Source organism: Mandrillus leucophaeus, unplaced genomic scaffold (assembly GCF_000951045.1).
Source record: "Mandrillus leucophaeus isolate KB7577 unplaced genomic scaffold, Mleu.le_1.0 Scaffold98, whole genome shotgun sequence".
In the NCBI taxonomy this organism is placed as follows: domain Eukaryota; kingdom Metazoa; phylum Chordata; class Mammalia; order Primates; family Cercopithecidae; genus Mandrillus; species Mandrillus leucophaeus.
The window spans coordinates 1,321,648-1,345,931 of record NW_012110696.1 but is presented as its reverse complement, the minus strand read 5'-3'; the positions used below and the strand labels follow the sequence as shown (position 1 = coordinate 1,345,931).

Sequence of the window (24,284 nt, the reverse complement as noted above, 5' to 3'; positions counted from 1 at the left end):
AAAAAAAAAAAAGAAAAAAAAAAATTAGCCAGGTGTGGTGGCGGGCGCCTGTAGTCCCAGCAACTCGGGAGGCTGGGACAGGAGAATAGCATGAACCCAGCAGGCAGAGCTTGCAGTGAGCCGAGATCACGCCACTGTACTCCAGCCTGGGTGACAGAGCGAGACTCCGTCTCAAAAAAAAAACCAAAAACCTCACCAGAAATGAGCACTAGGACTTACCCAGCCCCAGTCCAGGAAGGAATAGTCTTCCTGCCTCCCCAGCGCCCTCTGTGTTTCTCTTTTCCTAGCATATCTACACTTCCTAATTTCTGCCTCTCTCCTCTAGAATATAAGCACCTCAAGAATAAGGAATGCATTTTGTTTGTTGCTCTATTTCCAAGTGCTGGAGAACTTGTGGGACTCAGTGGTTCTTTATTTTTATTTCTTTATTTTTATTTTAATTTTAGAGATGGGATCTTACCATCACCATGTTGCCCAGGCTGGTCTCCAACTCCTATGCTCAAGCGATCCTCCCTTCTTGGCCTCACAAAGTGCTGGGATCACAGGTGTGGGTCCCCCACACCTGGCCTGAGTGAGTGGGTTCTGAATGGTGATTGTTGTTGTCCAGAGCCTTCCCCCTGCCTCGGAGAGCGGAGTCCCTCCCCTCATGTTGGAGACCTCCCAAGGTCCATGTGGTCCTATAGGGGCTGTTCAGCCTCCCTAGCCCCTTAATGTGTCAGGTCATATTGTATATATTCCGTGAAATGTGAATAGTTGTATAATTCCTGAGCACTTATTTTAAGAAACAGCAATGTGATGCTTAACTCTTCTACCTCTGTTCCTGTCCCCCTTAGAAAACTACTGATAACTCTTTTTTTTTTTTGAGATGGAGTCTCGCTTTGTCGCCCAGGCTGGAGTGCAGTGGCCTGATCTCAGCTCACTGCAACCTCTGCCTCTCGGGTTCAAGCGATTCTCCTGCCTCAGCCTCCTGAGTAGCTGGGATTACAGGCATGTACCACCACGCCCGGCTAATTTTTTGTATGTTTGGTAGAGATGGGGTTTCACCATGTTGGCCAGGGTGGTCTTGAACTCCTAACCTGGTGAACTGTTCACCTCAGCCTCCCAAAGTGCTGGGATTACAGGCATGAGCCACTGTGCCCGTCCTAGAACCACTGATAACTCTTAACTGGTAATTTCTCTTTTAACCTCTATATTTTTATTTTTCACTTGAGTGCTTAAATATTTTCATCCTTTTTACAATGGTCATATTGCATTTGTAAGTTTAAGGTATTTTAAGAAGAAAAATATTTATAAATGAGGAATTCTTAGGTTATTAGTCTTCTTCCTACAACTGCACATCTCCAGTACAAATTTGATTCCTCTAAGTCGGCCTTCCAAGGTTTGACATCTCCAACTCTAATCCCTTCTGTTCTTTGTCCTTGTGATTTTACATCTTTCTTTTGTGAAGGAGATATGTGTATTAAACTCTCAGACTGGGCTCGGTGACTTAAATGCCTCCAATCCCAGCACCTTGGGAGTCGGAGACGGGTGGATCACCTGAAGTCAGGAGTTTGAGACCAGCCTGGCCAACATAGTGAAACCCCGTCTCTACTAAAAACACAAAAAAATTATCCAGGTGTGGTGGTGCGTGCCTATAGTCTCAGTTACTTGGGAGGCTAAGGCAGGAGAATCACTTGAACCTGGCGGAGGGGTTGCGGTGCGCCGAGATTGTGCCACTGCATTCCAGCCTGGGCGACAGAGAGAGACTCTGTTTTAATAAAAAAAATAAACTCTCAGTCTTTGCATATCGCAAGATGTATTTTGCCTCTTTTTCTTGTTTTTGTTCTTTTGTTTTGAGGCAAGGTCTTGCTCTGTCCCCCAGGCTGGAGTGGAGTGGTGCTTTCTCGGCTCTCTGCAATCTCTGCTGCCCAGGCTCAACTGATCCTCCTGCCACAGCCTCCCAAGTAGCTGGGATTATGGGCACGCACCCAGCTAATTTTTGTATTTTTTTTGCAGAGACAGGGTTTCGCCCTGTTGCCCAGGCTGGTCTCGAACTTCTGAGCTCAAGTGATCCACTTGCCTTGGCCTCCCCAAGTATTGGAATTACAGGTGTGAGTCACTGCACCCGGCCCATCCCTCGTGTTTGAATGATAATTTATCTGGGCATAAAATTCTGGACACTTGTGGTGGCACTAGGTGGGCATTTATTTTCCCTTAATGCTTGCTTGATTGATTAACAGACAGTCTTGCTCTGTAGCCCAGGCAGCAGTACAGTGGCATGCTGATAGGTCACTGCAGCCTCGAATTCCTAGGCTCAAGTGATCCTCCTCCTTCAGCCTCTGAAGAAGCTAGGATTAGCTTCTAGGACTATAGGTGTGTACCACTGTACCTGGCTAAATTTAAAATTTTTTTGTAGAGATGGAGTCTTACTATGTTGGCCAGGCTGATCTCAGACTCCTGACCTCAAGTGATCCTCCCACCTCAGCCTCCCAAAGTGGTGGGATTACAGGTGTGAGCCGCCATGCCTGGCAAAGATTTTCTATTTGTTCTTCATGCTCTGTCATTTCAATACACTGTATCTAGATGATTTGTTTTCATTTATTTTGCTGAGAACCTAGGGTACTCTTTTAATCAGAATACCTAATTTTCCTTTCATCTCTGGAAAATGTTTCATCTCTTTGAAATTTGTTGGCTGGCCGAGGTGATAGTCTGGCTGTGCAGATAGTCTACATTTTGCTTATCTATTCATCTGTTGATGGACCCCTGGGTTATGTCTACCTTTTGGCTACTGTAACCGCAGCACTTTGGGAGTCCAGGAATTCGAGACCAGCCTGGGCAATGTGGTGAAACCCTGTCTCTACAAAAAATACAAAAATTAGCCAGTGTGGTGGTACACGCCTATAGTCCCAGCTACTTGGGAGGCTGAGGTGGGAGGATTGCTTGGGCCCAGGAGTTCTAGGATGCAGTGAGCTGTGATGGCACCATTGCACTTTAGCCTGGGCAACAGAGCAAGATCCTGTCTCAATTAAAAAAAAAAAAAAAGAAAGAAAAATGGAAAACTTGTCTTTCCCTCATCCTCTCAAGCCTCTCCAACTAGAACTGCATTGGAATGTAAGCTCCTTGAAGGTAGAGTATTTTTGGGGGTATACGTAACATAAAATTTACCATTTTAACCATTTTAAAGCATTTAATTCTAAGGTCTTAAGTGCATTCACATGGTTGTACAACCATCACACTATCTCCAGAACTTTTTCATCTTCTCAGACTGAAAGTCTGCCCCATAATTCCCCATCCCCCTTTCTCTTCCCCCAGCTCCTGGCACTCACCATTCTATTTCCTGTCTCTATGAATTCTATTCTGGGGACCTCACGTACATGGAATTTTACAGTATTTGTCTTTTTCATGTGTGCCTTATTTCGCTTAGCATAGATAGTGTCTTCAAGATTCATCCATATTGTAGCAGATATCAGCATTTCTTTCCTTTTAAAGCTGAATACTACTCCACTGTGCAGACAGTCTACATTTTGCTTATCTATTCATCTGTTGATGGACCCCTGGGTTATGTCTACCTTTTGGCTACTGTAACAGTGCTCCTGTGAACATGGTGTACAAATATTTTCTGGTTCCTGCTTTTAATTCTTTTGGGTAGATAGTGTTTTTCACCCCGTTCTGTTCAATGTTATAATCCCAACACCTAAAATCAGTGTCTTGCACATAGTAGGCACTTTATAAATATTTGAAAGAATGAACATTCATGATCGTTATGTCTTAATTTTACATGGTTTTCATCTCTTTATCAACCTTTTTCCTTGCTGATTCGCTCATATTTATCTTCTAATCTATTACATTTTTAGCTGTGCCTGGTCTGTTATATTCAACTCAACAACTGAGTTTTTAACTTCAATACCAATACCTTTTTTTTTTTTTTTATAAGTTTGTAAATCATGAAAACAGTAATTTCCTGTTCCTCTGTGGAAGACCTTCCATATTGTCCTGTGCCTGGCTCCTGGAAGATCTCCCACTGCTGGTGGGAGGCTGTGTTTACCTCAGGGGCATCTCTCAGTGGCTCTCCCGGGGGAGACGGGGGCTCCCCATGAGCAGTTCTCAGGTCTCCCTGCAGGCCCTACCAGTGTCACTCATTCTAGACCTGTTTTGACATACATTTTTTGGTCTCAGGATTTAGCCTTCTTAGGCAGAGGCTTGGGGTTCACATTTCTCAAGGGTGGCTCTGTCACCCCAGTGGCCTCTGGTGGGTGTTTGCTGAGGGCCCAGCCCTGGGCTGGCTGATAGAGGGGCTCAGGTGATGATGACAGCACTGTGACCACAAATACCTGGTGATGAGGAAGTCCTCTGCCTGGTGGTGGCTTCTTTTCCTCCTTAATGTTTGAAAGTACCCTGCAAGGTGGGTCCTCTGTCCTCAGGACATGGAGTAAGGATGAGTGGTAGAGTCACTTGGCCGGGGTCCCACAGTTTAGTAAGTGGCAGAGCTGGGATTCTAGTCCAGGTAGCAGCCTCCACACTTGGTGCTCCTAATCACTGTAGCCAGCTGCTCTCCATGACTCCTCTCCTTATGGCTCAGTGCAGGAAGCCCAGTCAGGCCCAGTGCCCTGTCCTGCACCTCTGCTCTGTATTCCGGCTGCCAAGCCCCAGCTCTTAAACTCTGGGGTCCTGCCATGGGCAACCTGCACCCTATGAGGCTCAGACTGCTGTTCTCTTTTCATTTCTAGACCTGGAGATTTCTCTTTTTTGCTTTGTGTTAGGCAATGTAGCTGACAAGGTCTCGCTGAGTCACAAGGCTGGAGTGCAGTAGTGTGGTCACAGCTCATTGCAGCGTCAAACTCCTGGGCCCAAGCCATCCTCTCACCTCAGCCTCCCCAGTAGCTGGGACTGTAGATGTGCGCCGCTGTGCCTGGCTAATTTTATTTTTTATAGAGACAGAGTCTCACTATGCTGCCCAGGCTCGTCTTAAATTGCTGGGTTCAAGCAATCCTCCCTCCTTGGCCTCCCAAAGTGCTAGGATTACAGGTGGTGAGCCACTATGCCCGGCCTCCCTCCTCCCCTCCCTCCCTCCCCTCCTTTCTTCCTTCCTGAACTCTTTTCTTTCATTTCTCTCCTTCCTTCCTCTCCTTTCTTCCCTTCTCTCTTTCTCTCTTTCTCTGTCTCTCTTTCTGTTTCTCTCTCTCTCTCTGTCTTTTTCTTTTACCTTTCTTTCTTACCTTTATTCGTTTTTTGAGACAGGATCTCACTTTGTCACCTGAGTGGGAGTGCAGTGGTGCCATCTTAGCTCACTGCAGCCTCGACCTCCCAGCTTCAAACAATCCTCCTGCCTCTCCCCTCCAAAGTAGCTGGGACTACAGGTGTGTGCCACCACGCCTGGCTAATTTTTGTATTAGAGACAGGGTTTCACCATGTTGGCCAGACTGGTCTCGAACTCCTGAACTCAAGCAGTCTACCTGCCTGAGCCTCCCTCAGTGCTAGGGCTATAGGCGTCAGCCACCATGCCTGGCCTCTTTTTTTCTTTAAAACAGCATTTTTCCATCTTCACCAGAAAATTTCCATAATGTATTAATATTGTGACAACATTAATAGAATTCCTGATGTTGAATTATTCTTATATTTTTGGATAAACCCTTTTTGGCCATGGTATCTTTTTTTTTTTTTTTTTAATACAGTGATGGCTGGGTTTGATTGACTTCTATTTGGGGTAGTTTCAGTCAGTTCTTGACTGATCTTGTCTATAGCTTTTTTTTTTTTTAATACTTCTTTTTTTTCCCTGGTTTTGGTATAAGGATTATGCTAACTTTGCATAATATTTTGGGAAACTTTACATCATGTTCTATGTATGTTTCCATCATTTTTTTTTTTTTTGAGATGGAGTTTCACTGTGTTGTCCAGGCTGGAGGGCAATGGTGCGATCTCGACTCACGGCAACCTCCACCTCCCACGTTCAAGTGATTCTCCTGCCTTAGCCTCCCTAGTAGCTGAGATCATAGGTGTGCGCCACCACACCTGGCTAATTTTTGTATTTTAGTAGAGATAGGGTTTTGCCATGTTGACTAGGCTGGTCTCGAACTCCGACCTCAGATGATCCTCCCGCCTTGGCCTTCTAAAGTGCTAGGATTACAGGCATGAGCCACCATTCCTGGCCTGTTTCCATCATCTTTGAATAACTTAATAAGAATAAATTATTTGTGATTAATAATAATACAACAGCTAAAAAGACTAAGCTGTATTTGTACATATCATCATGGGGAAATAAAGACATGTTGACTGACTAATCAAGTTGCAGAGCAAAGGTATGATGGTGTTTATAGCAATACAAACTGCATGCAACAGTTCTGTGTTAATGGATACATACTATAACCTGGGAGGATATATAGGAAAATCATGATGGAGATTGCCTCTGGGGGACAGCAAATGGAACTTATACATTGGAAATAAGGTAGACTTCATCTTTGCTTTATGCATTCACTCCTCACCAGACTGGTGGGAGGCAGCACCTAGAGGTAGAGTGCTTATATTTGAGTGCTGCCCCTCTGCTTCCCAGCTGTACGACGTGGGTGTCACAGCCCCTGCACCTGTGGAGTGGAAGAGTCATACCCACCTTACAGTGTTGTGGGTGTGGAGGTGGATGGTCTGCCTAGGCGACCCTGGCTTCTTGGACCTGGCAGCCCCATGAGGGCTGGCTCCTGTTCCTCCTTTCCTTTCCTAGTTCTCAGGTTTCGAGACTGCCTTCAAACCAGAGTGCCACAGAGGAAGCACTAAATACACATTTGTAGTGGTTATTATTTGTAGTTCTTTTCTTTCATGTTAAAACTAGAAGTGGCTGGGCATAGTGGCTCATGCCTGTAATCCCAGCACTTTGGGAGGTCGAGGTGGGTGGATCACAAGGTCAGGAGTTCACGACCAGCACCAGTCTGGCCAACATGGTGAAATCCCGTCTACTAAAAATACACACACACAAAATTAACCGGGCGTGGTGGCACACACTTGTAATACCAGCTACTCAGGAGGCTGAGGCAGGAGAATCGCTTGAACCCGGGTGGCAGAGCTTTCAGTGAGCCGAGATTGGGCCATTGTACTCCAGTCTGGGCGACAGCAAAAATCCATCTCAAACAACAACCATAACAACAAAAAACTGGAAGCAAAAGTGGCAGAATGCAAAAAATTGTCTTTCAAGGTGGTGGGTATATTCGTTTGTCCTATTGTTCTTCATACTTTTCTAAACTTAAGAACTTACCCACTCCTTGCCTTCCCCAACATAAGAAAGATTGTTAAACCCATGGGTATGGTGGCTCACATCTGCACCCAGCACTTTGAAAGGCCAAGGCGGGTGGATCGCTTGAGCCCAGGAGTTTGAGACCAGCCTGGGCAACATGGTGACTTTGTCTCTACAAAAACACAGAAATTAGCCGGGCATGGTGGCAAGTGCCTTATACTCCTCACAGCTGCTCAGGAGGCTGAGGCGGGAGACACTTGAGTTTGGGAGGCAGAGGTTGCAGTGAGCTGTGATCATACCACTGCACTTCAGCCTGGGTGACAGAGCGAGACTGTCTCGGGGGAAAAAAAAAAAAAGGTGGTTTGGGCTGGGTGCAGTGGCTCATGCCTGTAATCCCAGTACTTTGGGAGGTTGAGATGGGAAGATCCGTTGAGCCCAGGAGTTTGAGATCAACCTGGACAGTATCGTGAGATCCGTCTCTACAAAAAATGGATTAAAAAGTTAGCTGAGCATGGTGGCATGCACCTCTAGTCCCAGCTACTTGGGAGGCTGAGATGGGAGGATTGCTTGAGCCCTGAAGGGTAGAGGTTGCAGTGAGCTGAAATTGTGCCATTGCCCTACACTCCAACTTGGGTGATAGTGAGACCCTGTCTCAAGGGAAAAAAAAATTGTTTGGCAGGGTGCAGGGGCTCCTGCTTGTAACGCCAGTACTTTGGGAGGCCGAGGTGGAAGGATTGCTTGAGGCCAGGACTCAGAGACTAGCCTGGTCAACAAGACAAGATTCCGTCTCTACAAAAAATTTTATTTTTATGTTTATTTATTTATTTTTGAGACGGAGCCTTACTGTGTCACCCAGGCTGGAGTGCAGTGGCATGGTCTTTGCTTGTTGCAGCCTCCACCTCCTGGGTTCAAGCAATTCTTCTGCCTCAGCCTCCCAAGTAGCTGGGATTACAGGTACGTGCCACCAAGCCTGGCTAATTTTTGTATTTTTAGTAGAGTTGTGGTTTCACCATGTTGGCCAGTCTGGTCTTAAACTCCTGACCACAAGTGATCCACCTGCACTGGCCTCCAAAAGTGCTGGGATTACAGGCATGAGCCACCTCACCCAGCTGCTGAACTTTTCACCAAATTGGGGAACTTTTAGAGGGCCATTGTTTTCTCCAAATATTTTTGCCTTTTTTTTCCCCTTCTCCTCTTTCTGGGTAGGACTCCAGACGCTTTAATATTGTTTCACGGATCAGTGAGGCTCTGTTTCCTTTTTTTTTCTCTCTTCTTTTTAGTTTTGCTCTGTAATCCAGGTTGGAGCGCAGTAATGCAATCATAGCTCACTGCAGCCTTGACCTCTTGGATTCAAGTGAACCTCCTGCCTCAACCTCCTGAGTAGCAGGGACTGCAGGTGCACATCACCACGGCTGGCTAATTTTTGTATTTTTTGTAGAGATGGGCTCTCACTGTCTTGCCCAGGCTGGTCTTGAATTCCTGGACTTGAGTGATCCTCCTGCCTCGGCCTCCCAAAGTCCGGCCACATTCCCCTTAAGAATGGTTTTGTGACCGAGCGCGGTGGCTCACACCTGTAATCCCAGCACTTTGGGAGGCCAAGGTGGATGGATCACGAAGTCAGGAGATCAAGACCATCCTAGGTAACACGGTGAAACCCTGTTTCTACTAAAAATAAAAAAAAAATTAGCCAGACGTGGTAGCAGGTGCCTGTAGCCCCAGCTACTGAGGAGGCTGAGGCAGGAGAATTGCTTGAACCCGGGAGGTGAAGGTTGTGGTGGGCTCAGATCACACCACTGCACTCCAGCCTGGGTGACAGAGCGAGACTCTGTCTAAAAAAAAAAAAGCCTGAAAGTGTTTTTTTTTTTGTGTGTGTGTGTGTGTGTGTGTGTCCAACAGCTGGAATCTCTTTTCAGTTATTTCATAAGCTAGGCTGCTTGGAATCAGCCTGGAATTTGGGCAGAGTTTATAGGCAGAATTTGGGGCTCCCCTCTGAGACTCTGTCCTTGAGATTTCCCCCCTCATTTTATAGCTGTTACAGTTGCTTCAAACTCTCCTCAGTCACACATTTAAAAATGGAGTTTACCCAGTGCTGTTCCATTTCTTTCAAGAATTGATTCCATCCATTTTCTCTCTGCTTTTGGTTGCTCTCAGTTCCTTCAGGAGGTGTTTTTTTAATATTTTGTCCAGGGTTATAGTTTTTACCTGTGGGACAGGCTGGTATGATATGAGCTAGAAGAGGAACTGACTTTGATCTATCTTTTTTTTTTTTTTTTGAGACGGAGTCTTGCTCTGTCGCCCAGGTTGGAGTACAGTGGCCGGATCTCAGCTCACTGCAAGCTCTGCCTCCCGGGTTCCCGCCGTTCTTCTGCCTCAGCCTCCCGAGTAGCTGGGACTACAGGCGCCCGCCACCTCGCCCGGCTAGTTTTTTGTATTTTTTAGTAGAGACGGGGTTTCACCGGGTTAGCCAGGATGGTCTCGATCTCCTGACCTCGTGATCCACCGATCTCGGCCTCCCAAAGTGCTAGGATTACAGGCTTGAGCCACCGCGCCCGGCCGTTCTACCTTTTTAAGAAATCGTGCGGGCCAGACAGAACACATTTGTGTGTGTTTTGGTGTTAAAGAGTTGTCCAAAGCACATGAAACTGAACTGGGACTTTAACGTTTTCAAGGTTTTACATTTGCTCTTTTCTTCCTGTCTCCTTCCTCGGCTGTCTACTTTTCTGTGGAGACTGCAGGTTGTAGACACCAGCGGCCCCCTATTGCTGCACGTCAGGTGTCTTCCCCCTCAGTACTGTGGACTTCTTGGGCTGCATAGCCCTGTTGCCCGGGCATCCTGTGCGTAGCAGGAGGCGCAGCAGCATCCATGACCACCACCCATCATAGGTCAGGGGCCTCCCCCTAGTGGTGGTAATTAAAAAATGCTTCCAGATGAGGCTAAGTGTTCCTGGGGAACAAAATCCTCCCTGTTTGAGAACCGCTGTTCTAATCCACGGGCATCTCTGGTCCTTACTGTATTCCGTTTTTCCCCAGTGTCTGATGCTGTTGGTTTCTGCCTTCTCAGAGGGCTCTTGTTGGAGCTTTTGATGGTGTACACCTGAGAGATGCCTTCCCAGCTGGGGCGGGTGCCTACCTGTTTCTTATTCCTAGCTGTGTTTTGGGGCTCTGGCCCCTTCACTAGGTGTCTCAGATTAGGGACTGTAGCTTTGCAGTGAAGACCCCACACCACCACACTGCAGCCAGAGTCATCTTCCTAAACTGCGTACTTCTGCACTTGGGCTTCATTGGCCAGTGTGGTGCACTGGCAAAGTGGCTCAGCAGTGTTGTCCTCAAGTAGTTAATCTTCAGATAGTAGCTAAAATATGTGATGTTACTGCTGTGTTCTTTCTTATTTAATTTAGGCCTGAACACGGAGGGGATAGTGGACTGTGATAAGAATACCGGGTTGAGCATAGCCAGACCTGACTGGGAATGCTTTCACCCTTGGAGACTCTTGGTTTTTTGCTTCTTATTTTCATCAACCTGGAGCTAATCCTGTGCTTGGAGTTGGAATATCTGGTTTTACACTTTGCTGACCAGGTCATCTTGGACACATTCTGAGCCTGATACCTCAGCTGTAACAGGAGGGACTGGGATGAACTCTTTTCCTGTTAGTGTTGATTTTGCTTTTATGCTGTTCTCTGTTGTCCTTTTGCATAGGCCTGTCATTATGCCAGCTGCCTCACACATATTAGCTCTTTTAAGTATATGCTGGTGGACAGGTGGAAATCTGTGTTTCAGGGATGATTGACAAATTAAGTTATGCGTCCATGGCCATGCTGTGGATTATTAGTGGTATGATTGGAGTTTGCTGTCTTGACTGACTTTCATGTTTTTCCTTTAAAAAATGATTCCTTGTTCTTTCCTTTCAGCTTTATCATTTTTTGATTCCGTGTAATTTTTGTGATACTAAAACTGCCTTCTGTGACCTGAATTATTATAAAAACATCATAAATTACTTACAAAGAAAATCAGACCCCACAAAGCTGTAGAGGTCCTGGCATACCTATCCTAGGTTTTAAATGTAATTGCTTTTTCTTTCTTTTTTCTATTTTTAATACCATAGTGTTCTAAGAACGGAAGCATCTGGGCTGAATGGAATTTAGCATCAAGCAGAGTCCCCTTTCTGTTCAGAGTGTTGTAAAGTGCATAAAGATGAAGCAGGCACCAGAAATCCTCGGCAGTGCCAATGGAAAGACTCCGAGCTGTGAGGTGAATCGCGAGTGTTCTGTGTTCCTCAGCAAAGCCCAGCTCTCCAGCAGCCTGCAGGAGGGGGTCATGCAGAAGTTTAACGGCCACGACGCCCTGCCCTTTATTCCAGCTGACAAGCTGAAAGATCTTACTTCCCGGGTGTTTAATGGAGAACCTGGTGCACATGATGCCAGACTGCGTTTTGAGTCCCAGGAAATGAAAGGGATTGGGACACCACCTAACACTACCCCTATCAAAAATGGCTCTCCAGAAATTAAGCTGAAGATCACCAAAACGTACATGAATGGGAAGCCTCTCTTTGAATCTTCCATTTGTGGTGACAGTGCTGCTGATGTGTCTCAGTCAGAAGAAAATGGACAAAAACCAGAAAACAAGGCAAGAAGGAACAGGAAGAGGAGCATAAAATATGACTCCTTGCTGGAGCAGGGCCTTGTCGAAGCAGCTCTTGTGTCTAAGATCTCGAGTCCTTCAGATAAAAAGGTACCTAGGAGACGTGTCAGGGGTCATGTGACCTCGAGCAGTGAGCGTGGCCACCGTGTAAGGGCACCTGCACGAGTACTGGGGTGGGCGGAGGAGTTGAGAACAGGTCTGGTACTTCCAGCCACTTGCCTGAACCCTGGCTGTGGGTTGGAGGGCGGGCTCCAGGATGCCCTGGCACTGCCTCCTCAGTTCTCAGCTGGCTGCTGAGCCTGTTGAGAGGTCTAGAGAGGTGAGCTAAGTGTTCAAGATTCAAATGGCTAAAAAGAGGCAATGCTTGTTTCTTTTTTTTTTTTTTTTTTTTGAGACGGAGTCTCTCTGTCGCCCAGGTTGGAGTGCAGTGGCCGGATCTCAGCTCACTGCAAGCTCCGCCTCCTGGGTTCACGCCATTCTCCTGCCTCAGCCTCCCGAGTAGCTGGGAGTACAGGCGCACCCCACCACACCTGGCTAGTTTTTTGTATTTTTTAGTAGAGACGGGATTTCACCATGTTAGCCAAGATGGTCTCGATCTCCTGACCTCGTGATCCACCTGTCTCGGCCTCCCAAAGTGCTGGGATTACAGGCTTGAGCCACCGCGCCCGGCCCATGCTTGTTTCTTAATGTGGTTCTGCCAGTTTCAGAGCCCTGGCTTGACAACATCAGGTTACACTCTTTTCAAGGATCTCATCTCCAAGGTGTTCTTTAGCCTGGTGTGGTCAGTGGAGACATGCTGGGCTCTAGAATGTGACTTCCTAAGTCTGCACCATCTGATGAGTGGGGAAGCAGAGCTGTGCAGCGGTGCGCCTGCTGTCCTTACCCTGTGGTCCAGTGTCCACTTACTGTCTTCTCAGCCAGGTGGTCCAGCAGATGGCCTGCCTCCCTGAGGCCTAGGGATGTGTCTTTTGCCTCCCATTCTTGGTTCCCAGGGCAGAGCCCAGCACACTGGACACAAGCGAATGAGTGTTTCCTCATCCTAACTTGAGATGGAAAGATGTGGTGGTGCTGCTCCATTCTGCCTGGTGGTTGGTGTTTCCATGCCTTCACGTGGCATTCAGATTGGCCCTGACACTCGGATGAATATAAGCCATGTGAAACAACTGAGGGGCCATGGCTTTGGCAGAAGGAAGGAACTCTTGATGGGGCAGCAGTCTCTGTTCATCTGGTGGTCGATAGGGTGTTGCTCTTTAGTTGCTGCTCCTTGGAATTGTTAAAATAATGAAGAGCTTTGAGGGTTAAAAAAATGTTTTTTGATTACTCAGGAGCTATTTAGTTCTTGCTCATGTAATTGCAGTGGCAAAGTTTCTTAATTTTATTTATTTTTTTTGAGACAGGGTCTCTGCCCAGGCTAGAGGGCAGTAGTGTGATCATGGCTTACAGCAGCCTTGACCTCCCAGGCTTAGGTGATCCTCCTACCTCAGCCTCCTGAGTAGCTGGACCACAGGTGTGCACCACTATGTGCCCAGCTAATTTTTTGTTTTTTGTAGAGATGGGGTCTTGCTGTGTTGCCCAGGCTGGTCTCAAACTCCTAGGCTCAAACGATTCTCCCACCTCCGCCTCCTGAAGTACTCGAGTTACAGGTGCGAGGGGCCGTGCCCAGCCTAGAAAGATTTTTTGAAGTGCCCATGGCAGTATTGAACCTCATGGTTTTGCATGGGAAGAGGCCTGTGCAAGTTGTCAGAGAACTAGCTGTTTTGTTTTGAGACAGGGTCTTGGTATGTTACACGGGCTGTTCTCGAACTCCTGGCCTCAGACGATGCTCCCGCATCAGAGCTGGGTTTTTCTTTTTCCTCCAACTGAAAAAAAACAAACCAAACAAAAAAACCTGGCTTTTATTCCTAGCTCTGTCCCTTGGTTTTGTTAAAACTTGAGTAACTCACCTGAATTTTGACTCTCCATCTGCAGAGTGGGGTCAGTAAATGTAAACCTGGGTTGCTGTGCAGTAATCTGGTAGCGGTTCTGAAAGTACGTCAGGCCTGGTGCAGTGGCTCCCACCTGTAATCCCAGCACTTTGGGAGGCTAAGGCAGGAGGATTGCTTGAACCCAGGAGTTCAAGACCAGCCTGGGCAACATAGCGAGACCCCATCTCTACAAAAAATAAAATTACCTGGGCATGGTGGCACTGCCTGTGGTCCCAGCTACTAGGGAGGCTGAGGTGGGAGGATAAAAACAACATGAAAATGTGTCATGTGGCAGCTCATGCCAGTCCTCACCAGCGTGCTCATGGCAAGGTTTCGGGCCAGCATCTTTAGCTCACAGATGAGAAAACTGAGGCCTGAGGCAGTGGAACAATCTACCCATGTGTATAGTGCTCTGAGGAGCAAGGCCAGGGATTCACCCTTGGCGGGTTGCAGCCACGCTGGCTGTGCTTGTTTCCACTGGAGAGCGCAACTGTGTGTGGCTTGTGGGAAGGAGTTTTCTTTGGTGAAATGTTCAGCCTCAACCTACCCATCATGTTCTAGAGATGGAGAAATTGAGGCTCAGAGCGCCCCAAGGACTCAGATTACATGTGATGGAGCCGAGACTTGCTCCTAGTCCTCCTTGCCCTTGCCCTCACCACTCTAGGATGGTTCATGTTGGTGACACATGGGCTGCTGAGAACTGATTGTCAGACATGACTGGGGACAGGGATCAGTATGGATTTGAAATTCTGTGAGAATTCCTTTTTGACCAGTTGAATAAAACACCATTGAAGACCCTCTATTAATGGTAGGCCAAGGAAATCGATTTATATAGAGATCTTCATAATGTTGAACACCTGCTGTGTGCTATGTACTGTCCTGATCCTTTAGCTGAGAGGGAGAGACAAATTTTTTTTTTTTTTTTTTTGAGACAGAGTTTTATTCTGTCGCCAGACTGGAGTGTAGTGGTGCAATCTCGGCTCACTGCAACCTCCGCCTCCTGGGTTCAAGTGATTCTCCTGCCTCAGCCTCCTGAGTAGCTGGGACTACAGGTGCTCACCACCACTCCCGGCTAATTTTTTGTAGTTTTAATAGAGATGGGGTTTCACCATGTTGGCCAGGATGGTCTCGATCTCTTGACCTCATGATCCACCCGCCTCGGCCTCCCAAAGTGCTGGGATTACATGTATGAGCCACTGCACCTGGCCTTTTCTTTTTCTTTTTTTTTTTTTTGAGATGGAGTCTCACTCTGTCGCCCGGGCTGGAGCACAGTGGCACAATCCCGGCTCACTGCAAGCTCCGCCTCCCAGGTTCACGCCATTCTCCTGCCTCAGCCTCCCCAGTAGCTGGGACTACAGGCTCCTGCCACCACGCCTGGCTAATTTTTTGTACTTTTAGTAGATGGAGTTTCACTGTGTTAGCCAGGAAGGTCTCAATCTCCTGACCTCATGATCCACCCGCCTCGGCCTCCCAAAGTGCTGGAACTACAGGCGTGAGCCACCGCGCCCGGCCTGAGAGACAAAATTTTAATGAAACGATGTTGAGGCTATCATCTAAAACACAGCAAGGGAGCACACTCCATTTTTGGGGGTCTGTGTGTATTTGGACGTTATAGCCTAATGAATCCTTGGTCTTCTGGATACACAGGTAGTGATTGGATGTGTTAGTGTTTGTCTTTTGTTGTTCATTTTCAGATTCCAGCTAAGAAAGAGTCCTGTCCAAACACTGGAAGAGACAAAGACCACCTGTTGAAATACAATGTCGGTGATTTGGTGTGGTCCAAAGTGTCGGGTTACCCTTGGTGGCCTTGCATGGTTTCTGCAGATCCACTCCTTCACAGCTATACCAAACTTAAAGGTATTGTGTTCTTTGGGTTATTTTTCCAACTCTCTTCTGCACTTAATCTTTCTCATCTCCAAGCTTCTTTCTTACTCTTTCTAAATAGCCCTGCTGTGGTTCATTTCTGCAGCTTTACCTAAAGTTAGTGATTGATTCACATGTGATGTGTTGCCATTTCTTTTTATATTCAACTCAAATACGTACTGCATCTGATTGAATTAGTGTTAAGGGAGATATAACCTTTGCCTTGTATAACTTCTGTTTTTATGATAGTTTATTATTTAGTTACAATGATTGCTTGTTTCAGGATGATTTGCAACAAGAGTGTTTTATGCTAAGTTTAAGTTGTAAAAATGTCCAAGTGAATTTTATTAGGCCTATGGGAAGATGGAAAACACTGGAAATGATCATCTTTGTCTTATGAAGCTTGGGTAGATAAATTGATTTTTACATGGAGCAGCTGATGTAACATATTAAGAATGTAAGGCTGGGTGCGGTGGCTTACGCCTGTAATCCCAGCACTTTGGGAGGCCGAGGCGGGTGGATCACTTGAGGTCAGGAGTTCGAGACTAGCCTGACCAACATGGTGAAACCCCATCTCTACTAAAAATACAAAATTAGCTGGATGTGGTGACGCACACCTGTAATCCCAGCTACTCAGGAGGCTGAGGCAGGAGAATTGCTAGAATCCAGGAGGCAGAGGTTGCAGTGAGCTGAGATTGCGCCATTGTATTCTAGCCTGGGCAACAACAGCGAAAACTATGTCTCAAAAAGAAAGAATGTTCTATGTCCCTGATACAGAGCAAATAATAGTTGGTCAACCCATAAATGTGTTTTTAGATGAAGAGTAAAAGATAATGTGGTTTGAGGTTTTTCTGAAAGTTCTTCTAGAGTGAAGTTGGAATTTAGTTTGAGCAAGTTTCAATGTGGTGAGTGCAGAGTTAGAACTGAGCAAGTTAGTGTCACCCTGTGATCTGATCTGTGCACCCTCTGGAAGTGTGGCATCTAGAGCCAGGCCAGACCAGGCCAGTGCTCCAGTCCAGTATTGCTGACCAGTCAGCCTCTTATGACCCCTTGGTGGTCCTTGCGTACATGTCCCCTTCTGGTCTCTGGCTGAAGGCCTGAGCTCCTGTGGGGGCAGCGTTGCTGCCTTTGCTATGAGCTTACGTCTTTGCACTGACACCTGCATGGTCAAACAGGTTGGTCAGCTGGCTGTGGGAGCAGGTGGCTGTTAGAAGTGGAGTACAGTGGTGCCTCCCTGGCAGATGTAGATGTTAGAGGGGCAGGCTGATGATGAAGAGACCTCTGCTGAGTCCTGGGTGCCCTTGCCTGAGTCCCGCCCTGGCCTCCTGTCCTGTGAGGCACAGGCATGTGTGCTCTGCAGGAGTTGTGGCAGAAGAGCCTATGGCCTGGCTTCAGCTCTGTCTCCGTGGAGGACCTTTGGCATCCTTGGCTTGCCAGAATTGGGGGATTTCCTTTCCAAGGGGCTGCAGGAACCCTAGGGTGTACCCCAGGGTCTCTACACTTGGTCAGAATATGAAAAAACAAATGCTGGTTGAGACAGAAGTTGTCTCCTCTTTGTTTGAGGATGGACCTTCAAGCCTTTGCAGCCCAGGTGCAGGCACACATGGGTGTGTGTGAGGGGTTGCTAATTCTTTCTCTGCTTTCTAAAACCAGGCACAGTCTCCACACAGCAAACCTTGTGACTCCCATGTCATTTGTCTGTGTGGCACACAAGCAGCTCTTACTGATTTCCTTTTTAGTGTCTGGGGATATTTACTTGTTTATGTGATGCCATCTTTAGCTTTTAGCCTCTCATGCCTGTGAAACTGAAGTAGTCTTTTGAAAGTTTCCTTGTTCTTCCTATTAGGGTTTATTACTTTTAATTTCTTCTTCTTTTTTTTTTTTGGGATGGAGTCTCGCTCCATCACCCAGACTGGAGTGCAGTGGTGCAATCTTAGCTCACTGCAACCTCTGTCATCCAGGCTCAGGTGATCCTCCCATCTCAGCCTCCTGAGTGGCTGGGACTACAGGTGTGTGCCACCACATCTGGCTAATTTTTGTATTTTTTTGTAGAGATGGAGTTTCGCCATGTTGCCCAGCTGGTCTCAAACTCCTGGGCTCCGGTGATCCGCTTGCCTTGGCCTCCCAAAGTGCTGGGATTACAGGCGTGAGCCACAGTGCTGCAGCTCAGCTTTAATATCATTGCATCTTTCCCCTGCCTTGGAGTTAAGTAATTCCTGTAGTCTACAACAGCTTCTCTGACATACAGATATACTGTTATTTTTATTCATCTCTCTTTTTTTTTTTTGAGACACAGTTTCATTCTGTCTCCCAGGCTGGAGTGCACTGGCATGATCTCAGCTCACTGCAACCTCTGCCTCCTGGTTTCAAGCAATTCTTGTGCCTCAGCCTCCCGAGTAGCTGGGATTACAGGCGTGCGCCACTACGCCTGGCTAATCTTTGTATTTTTAGTAGAGACAGGGTTTCACCATATGGGCCAGACTGGTCTCAAACTCCTGACCTCAAGTGATCTGCCCGCCTCAGCCTCCCCAAGTGCTGGGATTACAGGCATGAGCCACTGTGCCTGGCCTCATCTCTCTTTCTTTGCTTGATTCCTGGACCTTGCACTGTGGCTAAGTGCTTTCACTCTTGTGCTTATGGCACTGTCATGTTACTCTCTGTGATTGAGGCTGAAACTCAGGAATCAGCCTGCCAGGGTCTAGTTCAGCTGGCTGATCTTGATAATGAACTTAATCTTGCTAAGCTTCAGGTTCCCTGTATATGAAAATGAGGAAGATGATACCATCACCTTCATGGAAAGGTCTTAATGCAGTGACCACCGGACGCTTGTATTAGCAATTGTTATTATCCTCACTTTTACTTTTAAAATCTGAGTTTTTATTTTATCAACCCTGATTCCCTTGGTTTCTTCTATAGCTGCTTCCTGAAAACCTTCCTGTTTGACCAGTTATTAACCCTGCAGCCACCTAGTATTGGTTAATTTTAATAGTTTTGTATCTGTTTTTAAGTGTTTGCGTGTCCTCGGGTATTCCCTCAGTTTTCAATATATAATACCAAATGGGCATACTTGGATTCTAGTTTTTATGTGTATGTGTGAAATATTTGATCTATTTTTTTTATCTTAAAAACTTTCAAGTCAAACAGCACAGCAGACACCTTGCCCCCATGTAGATTCTCCACCTTGAAACATCTTGTTCTACCTGTTGCATCTCTCTCTTTTTTTTTTTTTGAGACAGAGTCTCACTCCGTTGCCAGGCTGGAGTGCAGTGGCGCGATTTTGGCTCATTGCAACCTCTGCCTCCGAGGTTCAAGTAATTCTCCAGCCTCAGCCTCCTGAGTAGGTGGGACTATAGGTGCGCACTACCACACCCAGCTAGTTTTTATATTTTTAGTACAGGCGGGGTTTCACCGTGTTGACTAGGATGATCTTGATCTCTTGACCTCGTGATCCACCTGCCTTGTGGCCTCCCAATGGGATTATAGGCAGGAGTCACTGTGCCTAGCCTCCATCTCTTTTGTTACGTGATATCTGGTAGCTGTCGTGGCACTGTTACCCCCAAATACGTCAGAACAAGGACAGTTTCCTTGTTGACTCAGCACCCAGCCACATTTTGGGAAACATCACATCAGTAACAAGATCTGTTATTGTGCTAAAAGCAGGTATAGGGGCATGTCCCCGGCAGGCCCCATACCTGCCTTTTTCTGCACTTTGGGGTTGAGATGCATACTTTGCATCTGGTGGTTGTGCCTCTTCAGCTTTTGCTAGTCTAGAACAGCACTCCCAATCCCCAATTCCTCATGACCGCTTTAGTTTTCTCATGATCAGACCTAGGTCAGAAGGCCAGGTTGTATCTCAAAGTTGGAACCTTGAAAGGTAGCTTTGGCCCTTTACTAAAGATCTGTGTGCAGAAGAAGGGAGTGTCCTGCACCAGCCTAGACTGGGCAGTGGCCTTCCTCACCTCAGCAGTCTGCTTCTCTAGAAATTATTGTGGAATGTGGAGTAGGAGGCACAAGCAAGCCTACTTCAGAAGACTGATATATACTTTTCTTTTTTGTGAAGGCATTAGAGTGTAAAAGATACGTACATTTGAAAAGCTGTTCAGAAGGAGTCAAGCCTGAGTAGATACCCTCCAGCTGAAAGGAGATTTAGATAATCTTAAAAAGAAAAGGAGTCAAAGGAAGTAAGTAGAACAAAGAGAAGTGAGGGAAGGACAGAGTGCTAGTCAGACCACATTAAGAGGAGCTTATGTGTCAACTGACCCACTCCTGGTAGGCGATGGCCACCAGAGCTCTCTGTGGAAAGGCACAGGTCCCCATTGTCATTAATGAGGGACCTGTGGACTGTGCTTGTAGTCTGTCCCAACAGTGTAGCTTTTTGTTGTTGTTGTTGTTTTGAGATAGGGTCTTGGCTCTGTTTCTCCATCCAGGCTGGAGGACAGTGGCACAATCATAGCTCACTCCAGGCTCAAACTCCTGGGCTCAGGTGACCTTCCTCCTGCCTTGGCCTCCCAAATTGTTGGGATTACAAGTGTGAGCCACCATACCTGTCCCCAACAACCATGGCTTTAGCAGTCCTTGATGATTCATCATGGACTTGGTAAATGGTAACTGGCTATTACTGCACTTTCTACCTTTTAGCTGTCATTTTTCTGTGAAAATGAGCTCCCCCTTAAAAAAATAAGTTATGTATTTTAGTCCTTATTTTCTTGAATCCTCACATTGTCCCAAATTTGACCAGTGGGAGTCCCATTAAGTTCCTTTAAGCTGTATGCCTTTGACATGTCCCTGTCAACCCCTGAGCACCTCTTTATGTTCTGGTAGAACAAGATGTTCCAGGCTCGTCTTGTACTGTTTTCTTTTTTTCCCCCCAACCCTAGCATCAGCCATTTCTCAGAGAAGGCCTAGGTTCTTTGAGTACAGAATGGTATGTAGGAGCCCAGGTCTGGTCACTGGTTGTGTTCATTGCTCTGGGAGACAGAGTTTGCAAGGGAAACTCTGTGTGCAGTAGGTCTCCAAGCAGGGCTGAGCCCTTGCTCCAAGTGGAGCTCTTGGGTCCATTTTTGATTCTCCAACACTTGGCCTGCAGCACCCCATGATGAGAGTGAGACAGTGAATGGTGAGTGTTGTTTTGGAAGGGCAGGGACGTGAGGAAGAGATCTGCCATGGAGTGGGCTGAGCATGGGTCCTGTGAAGCCGGTACTTTTGTATTTTTCCACCCTCTATTCCTATCCTGTTTTTTTTTTTTTTTTTTCCTGGAAACGGAGTCTTGCTCACTTGTCCAGACTGGAGTACAGTGGTATGATCTCGGCTCACTGCAGCCTCCACTTCTGTGTTCAAGCGATTCTCCTGTCTCAGCCTCCCGAGTAGCTGGGATTACAGGAGCACACCACCATGCCCAGCTAATTCTTGTATTTTTAGTAGAGCTGGGGTTTTACCATGTTGGCAAGGCTGGTCTCAAACTCCTGACCTTGTGATCTGCCCAACTTGGCCTCCCAAAGTGCTGTAATTACAGGCATGAGCCACCGTGCCCGGCCCCCATTTAAAAAAAAATTATTTATCATGTGTGGGATTTATGGACCAGCTTGAATCTTAGTGTGTGTGTGTGTATGTATATATATATATTTTTTGAGACAGAGTTCCGTTCTGTCGCCCAGGCTGGAGTGCAGTGGCTGGATCTCAGCTCACGCAAGCTCCGCCTCATGGGTTCACGCCATTCTCCTGCCTCAGCCTCCCAAGAAGCTGGGACTACAGGCGCCCGCCACCTCGCCCGGCTAGTTTTTTTGTATTTTTTAGTAGAGACGGGGTTTCACCGTGTCAGCCAGGATGGTCTCGATCTCCTGACCTCGTGATCCGCCTGTCTCGGCCTCCCAAAGTGCTGGGATTACAGGCTTGAGCCACCGCGCCCGGCCGGTTTTCTCTTTAGATAACTGTGGTCTGGAATCAAGTAATTTTCTGTTGTGGAGATTTTTGTTATCACTTTTTCTGTGTTATGGAAGGGAATGTTAAGAATTAACCCTCAATGCTTTATATAGGAAAAAATCCTTCCAGCATTTTCTAAAAATATTGCAGGTAATCTGACTTTCTCATGTCTTGTGCTATTTGATGGTATAACCTTCTTACTAATTTGTTTCTTGCTTGTTCTATTAGTTGCTGAGAGATGTGTTAAAATTTCCCGTGGGATTGTGGATGTGCTGTTTTTCTCCTTGTAGTTCTGGCAGTTTCTGCTTTACCTATTTTGGGGCTCTGGTGCCCTCCAGAGACTGAACTGGGAAACTTAGGCATGGCCATGCTTGTCCTTTGTTCCCCAGGGAGCTCTGTGGTCTCATGTCCTTGTGACTTTGCTCCTGTGCTTCCTTCTTGGCTTCTGCAGATACCTGGCCTTGTCTGCATCTTTATGGCTTCTCTTCCCTCCCTGGAGCTTTATCTCTGAGGCAGCGTTGTCTCTTGGTGGGGTTCATTTTGCATGCATGGAACTTAACAGGCTCCACAAAATCTGGAGAGAAACTCTGGCTTAGTTGAGCCCAGAGAGTCACAGACTACCTGTAGTCTAATGGGCTGTGATGGGGAAAAAAGGAACATAGTACAAAATTAGGTACCAGGACTGTTAATAGAAGCCAGGTTCTTTTAGAAGGGGATGTAGGTGGGGAGGTCAGTGACATGCATTTTTATATAGATGGTGATTAATGAGCATCAGAACTTGCATAGGAAGAGGGCCAGGTGCAGTGGCTCATGTCTGTAATCCCATCACTTTGGGAGGCTGAGGCAGGTGGATGACTTGAGGTCAGGAGTTCGAGACCAGCCTGGCCAACATGATGAAACCCTGTTTCTGCTAACAGTATAAAAATTAGCCAGGTATGGTCGCAGGCGCCTGTAATCCCACCTCCTCTGGGGGCTAACGCAGGAGAGTCGCTTGAGCCCAGGAGGCGCAGGTTGCAGTGATCCGAGAGTGCACTAATTCACTCCAGCCTGGGCGACAGTGAGACTCCATCTCAAAAAAAAAAAAAAAAAAAAAAAAAGAGGAAAGAAATTGCATAGGAAGGGAGAATTACTAATACATAGTACTGGGACAACTAGTTAATTATTGGTAAAATAAAACAATGAGATATTCACCTCTTAACTTGGACCAAAAGATAGTTCATGTGGATTAAAGAAACCCACAAAAATAGTAGAAAATTCGGTTATGTTATCAAATTTCTAGATAGGAAGGAACTTCAGAATGTTACACTCATTTATTTTACAAACTTGGGATTGATTGCAATAATCTCTTCTGCTTTTTTTCCCACCTGACATGCAAGGAGTATTGATCTGTGTCATTATTTATAAACATGGGTTAATTTTATATTGTGTGTACTGTTACAGGTTTTCTTTATTATAAAAATGCTATAACATACCTGTATTCATTTTCATTACTAAGAAAAAGTTCTTACGAAGTTTTAAAGTAATGGAAGAAGTCACAAATCCCTTGACATATCCTTGAATCTTAGGTATTTTCAAATCAAAGAAGTTTGAACACTTAAAAACAAGTCAAATTGTACTGAAAGATTAATAGTGAAAAATCATCCCCTGCCTTCCTCTCTCCTCCCCAGAGGTAATTATTTTTATCTCTTTCAACATTTTCTTCTACTTCTAATACTTTGATTTTTCATGTAGACGTTTTTCTGTTAACTTTCTATCATGGAAAATGACGATTGAGCTCTTCAGCCATTTTCTATTTCTTTCCCCCCATTCTCCCCATATAATTAAGTCACTATTTGTAATAAATGAAAAATAAGTGTTTACATAATTTTGACTATGTAAATATCATTCAGTGAAAAACCAAGTTGTGTTCTGTAATTGCGTTTTCCTTTTTGTAAAATCTTTTGTTTTCCTTGGAGTTAATTATTGCCTTTCTTTTGAAATCATGTGCTATGTTGTCCATATAGCCTTACTTTTTTTAAAGTATTCATCTCCTCATCCTTAAAACTCATCCTTATTATGAAGTTAGTTTCTCCTGTTTATATATTTATGTAGTTATTTTTTCGCCTTAAAAAAAAAATGAAAACCTGGGTTTGAGTCTCATCTTCCCTTTCTGCTCCTTGGAACTCATCTTTTAACCCTCTTCCCTTACTTAGATTTTCTTTCTTTGTAAAAAAGTTCTTTTCTCTCATCTTTTCTTCCCTTGGAGCTCTCTCCTAGAATCTTCATTTTTTCTGCTTGAATCTGGTTTGCTAGCACTCTTAACCTTTTGCACTGCAGTAAGCTTAGACTTTCTTTAAGCTGCTTTCCCTAGTTATTTACATTGCTTTCTGTAGTTCTATGTGGGCGGCAAGCCACCCAGGTGCCGAGGCAAGAGACTGAAGGCACAGGCTGTTCCAGTCTAATAAAGAAAATACTTAGAATAGTTATATTAGATATAGAATATAGACATGATTATATATGAATATTATCAATCATTAGTTTGTAGTATTATATTACTCTTTATTCCAATGTTATAATAATCTCTGTTCTACAATTATAACCTAGGAAAAACCAGGCCATAAAGAGATAGGAGTTGAAGGGACACGATGAGAAGTGACCAGAAGACAAGAGTGTGAGCCCTCTGTCACGCCCGGACAGGGCCACTAGAGGGCTCTCTGGTCTAG

The 24,284-nt window shown here is 45.9% G+C and overlaps 1 protein-coding gene across 4 annotated transcripts in view; it reads left to right on the top strand.

The window, feature by feature from the left end:
- The first annotated feature begins 444 nt into the window (after positions 1-444).
- The window catches only part of WHSC1 (Wolf-Hirschhorn syndrome candidate 1), a 106,778-nt gene continuing 82,938 nt past the window's right edge, over positions 445-24,284 (top strand). For 2 of the 4 annotated variants that reach the window (XM_011970863.1, XM_011970864.1), the window contains exons 1-2: positions 11,294-11,926; positions 15,495-15,657. In XM_011970863.1, coding sequence (XP_011826253.1) covers positions 11,330-11,926; positions 15,495-15,657 — 760 coding nt within the window. In that variant the 5' untranslated portion in view covers positions 11,294-11,329. Of the gene's footprint in view, positions 1,169-9,905; positions 10,082-11,293; positions 11,927-15,494; positions 15,658-24,284 lie in introns of those variants that run through there. The other 2 variants (XM_011970862.1, XM_011970865.1) reach the window with 2 other exon arrangements.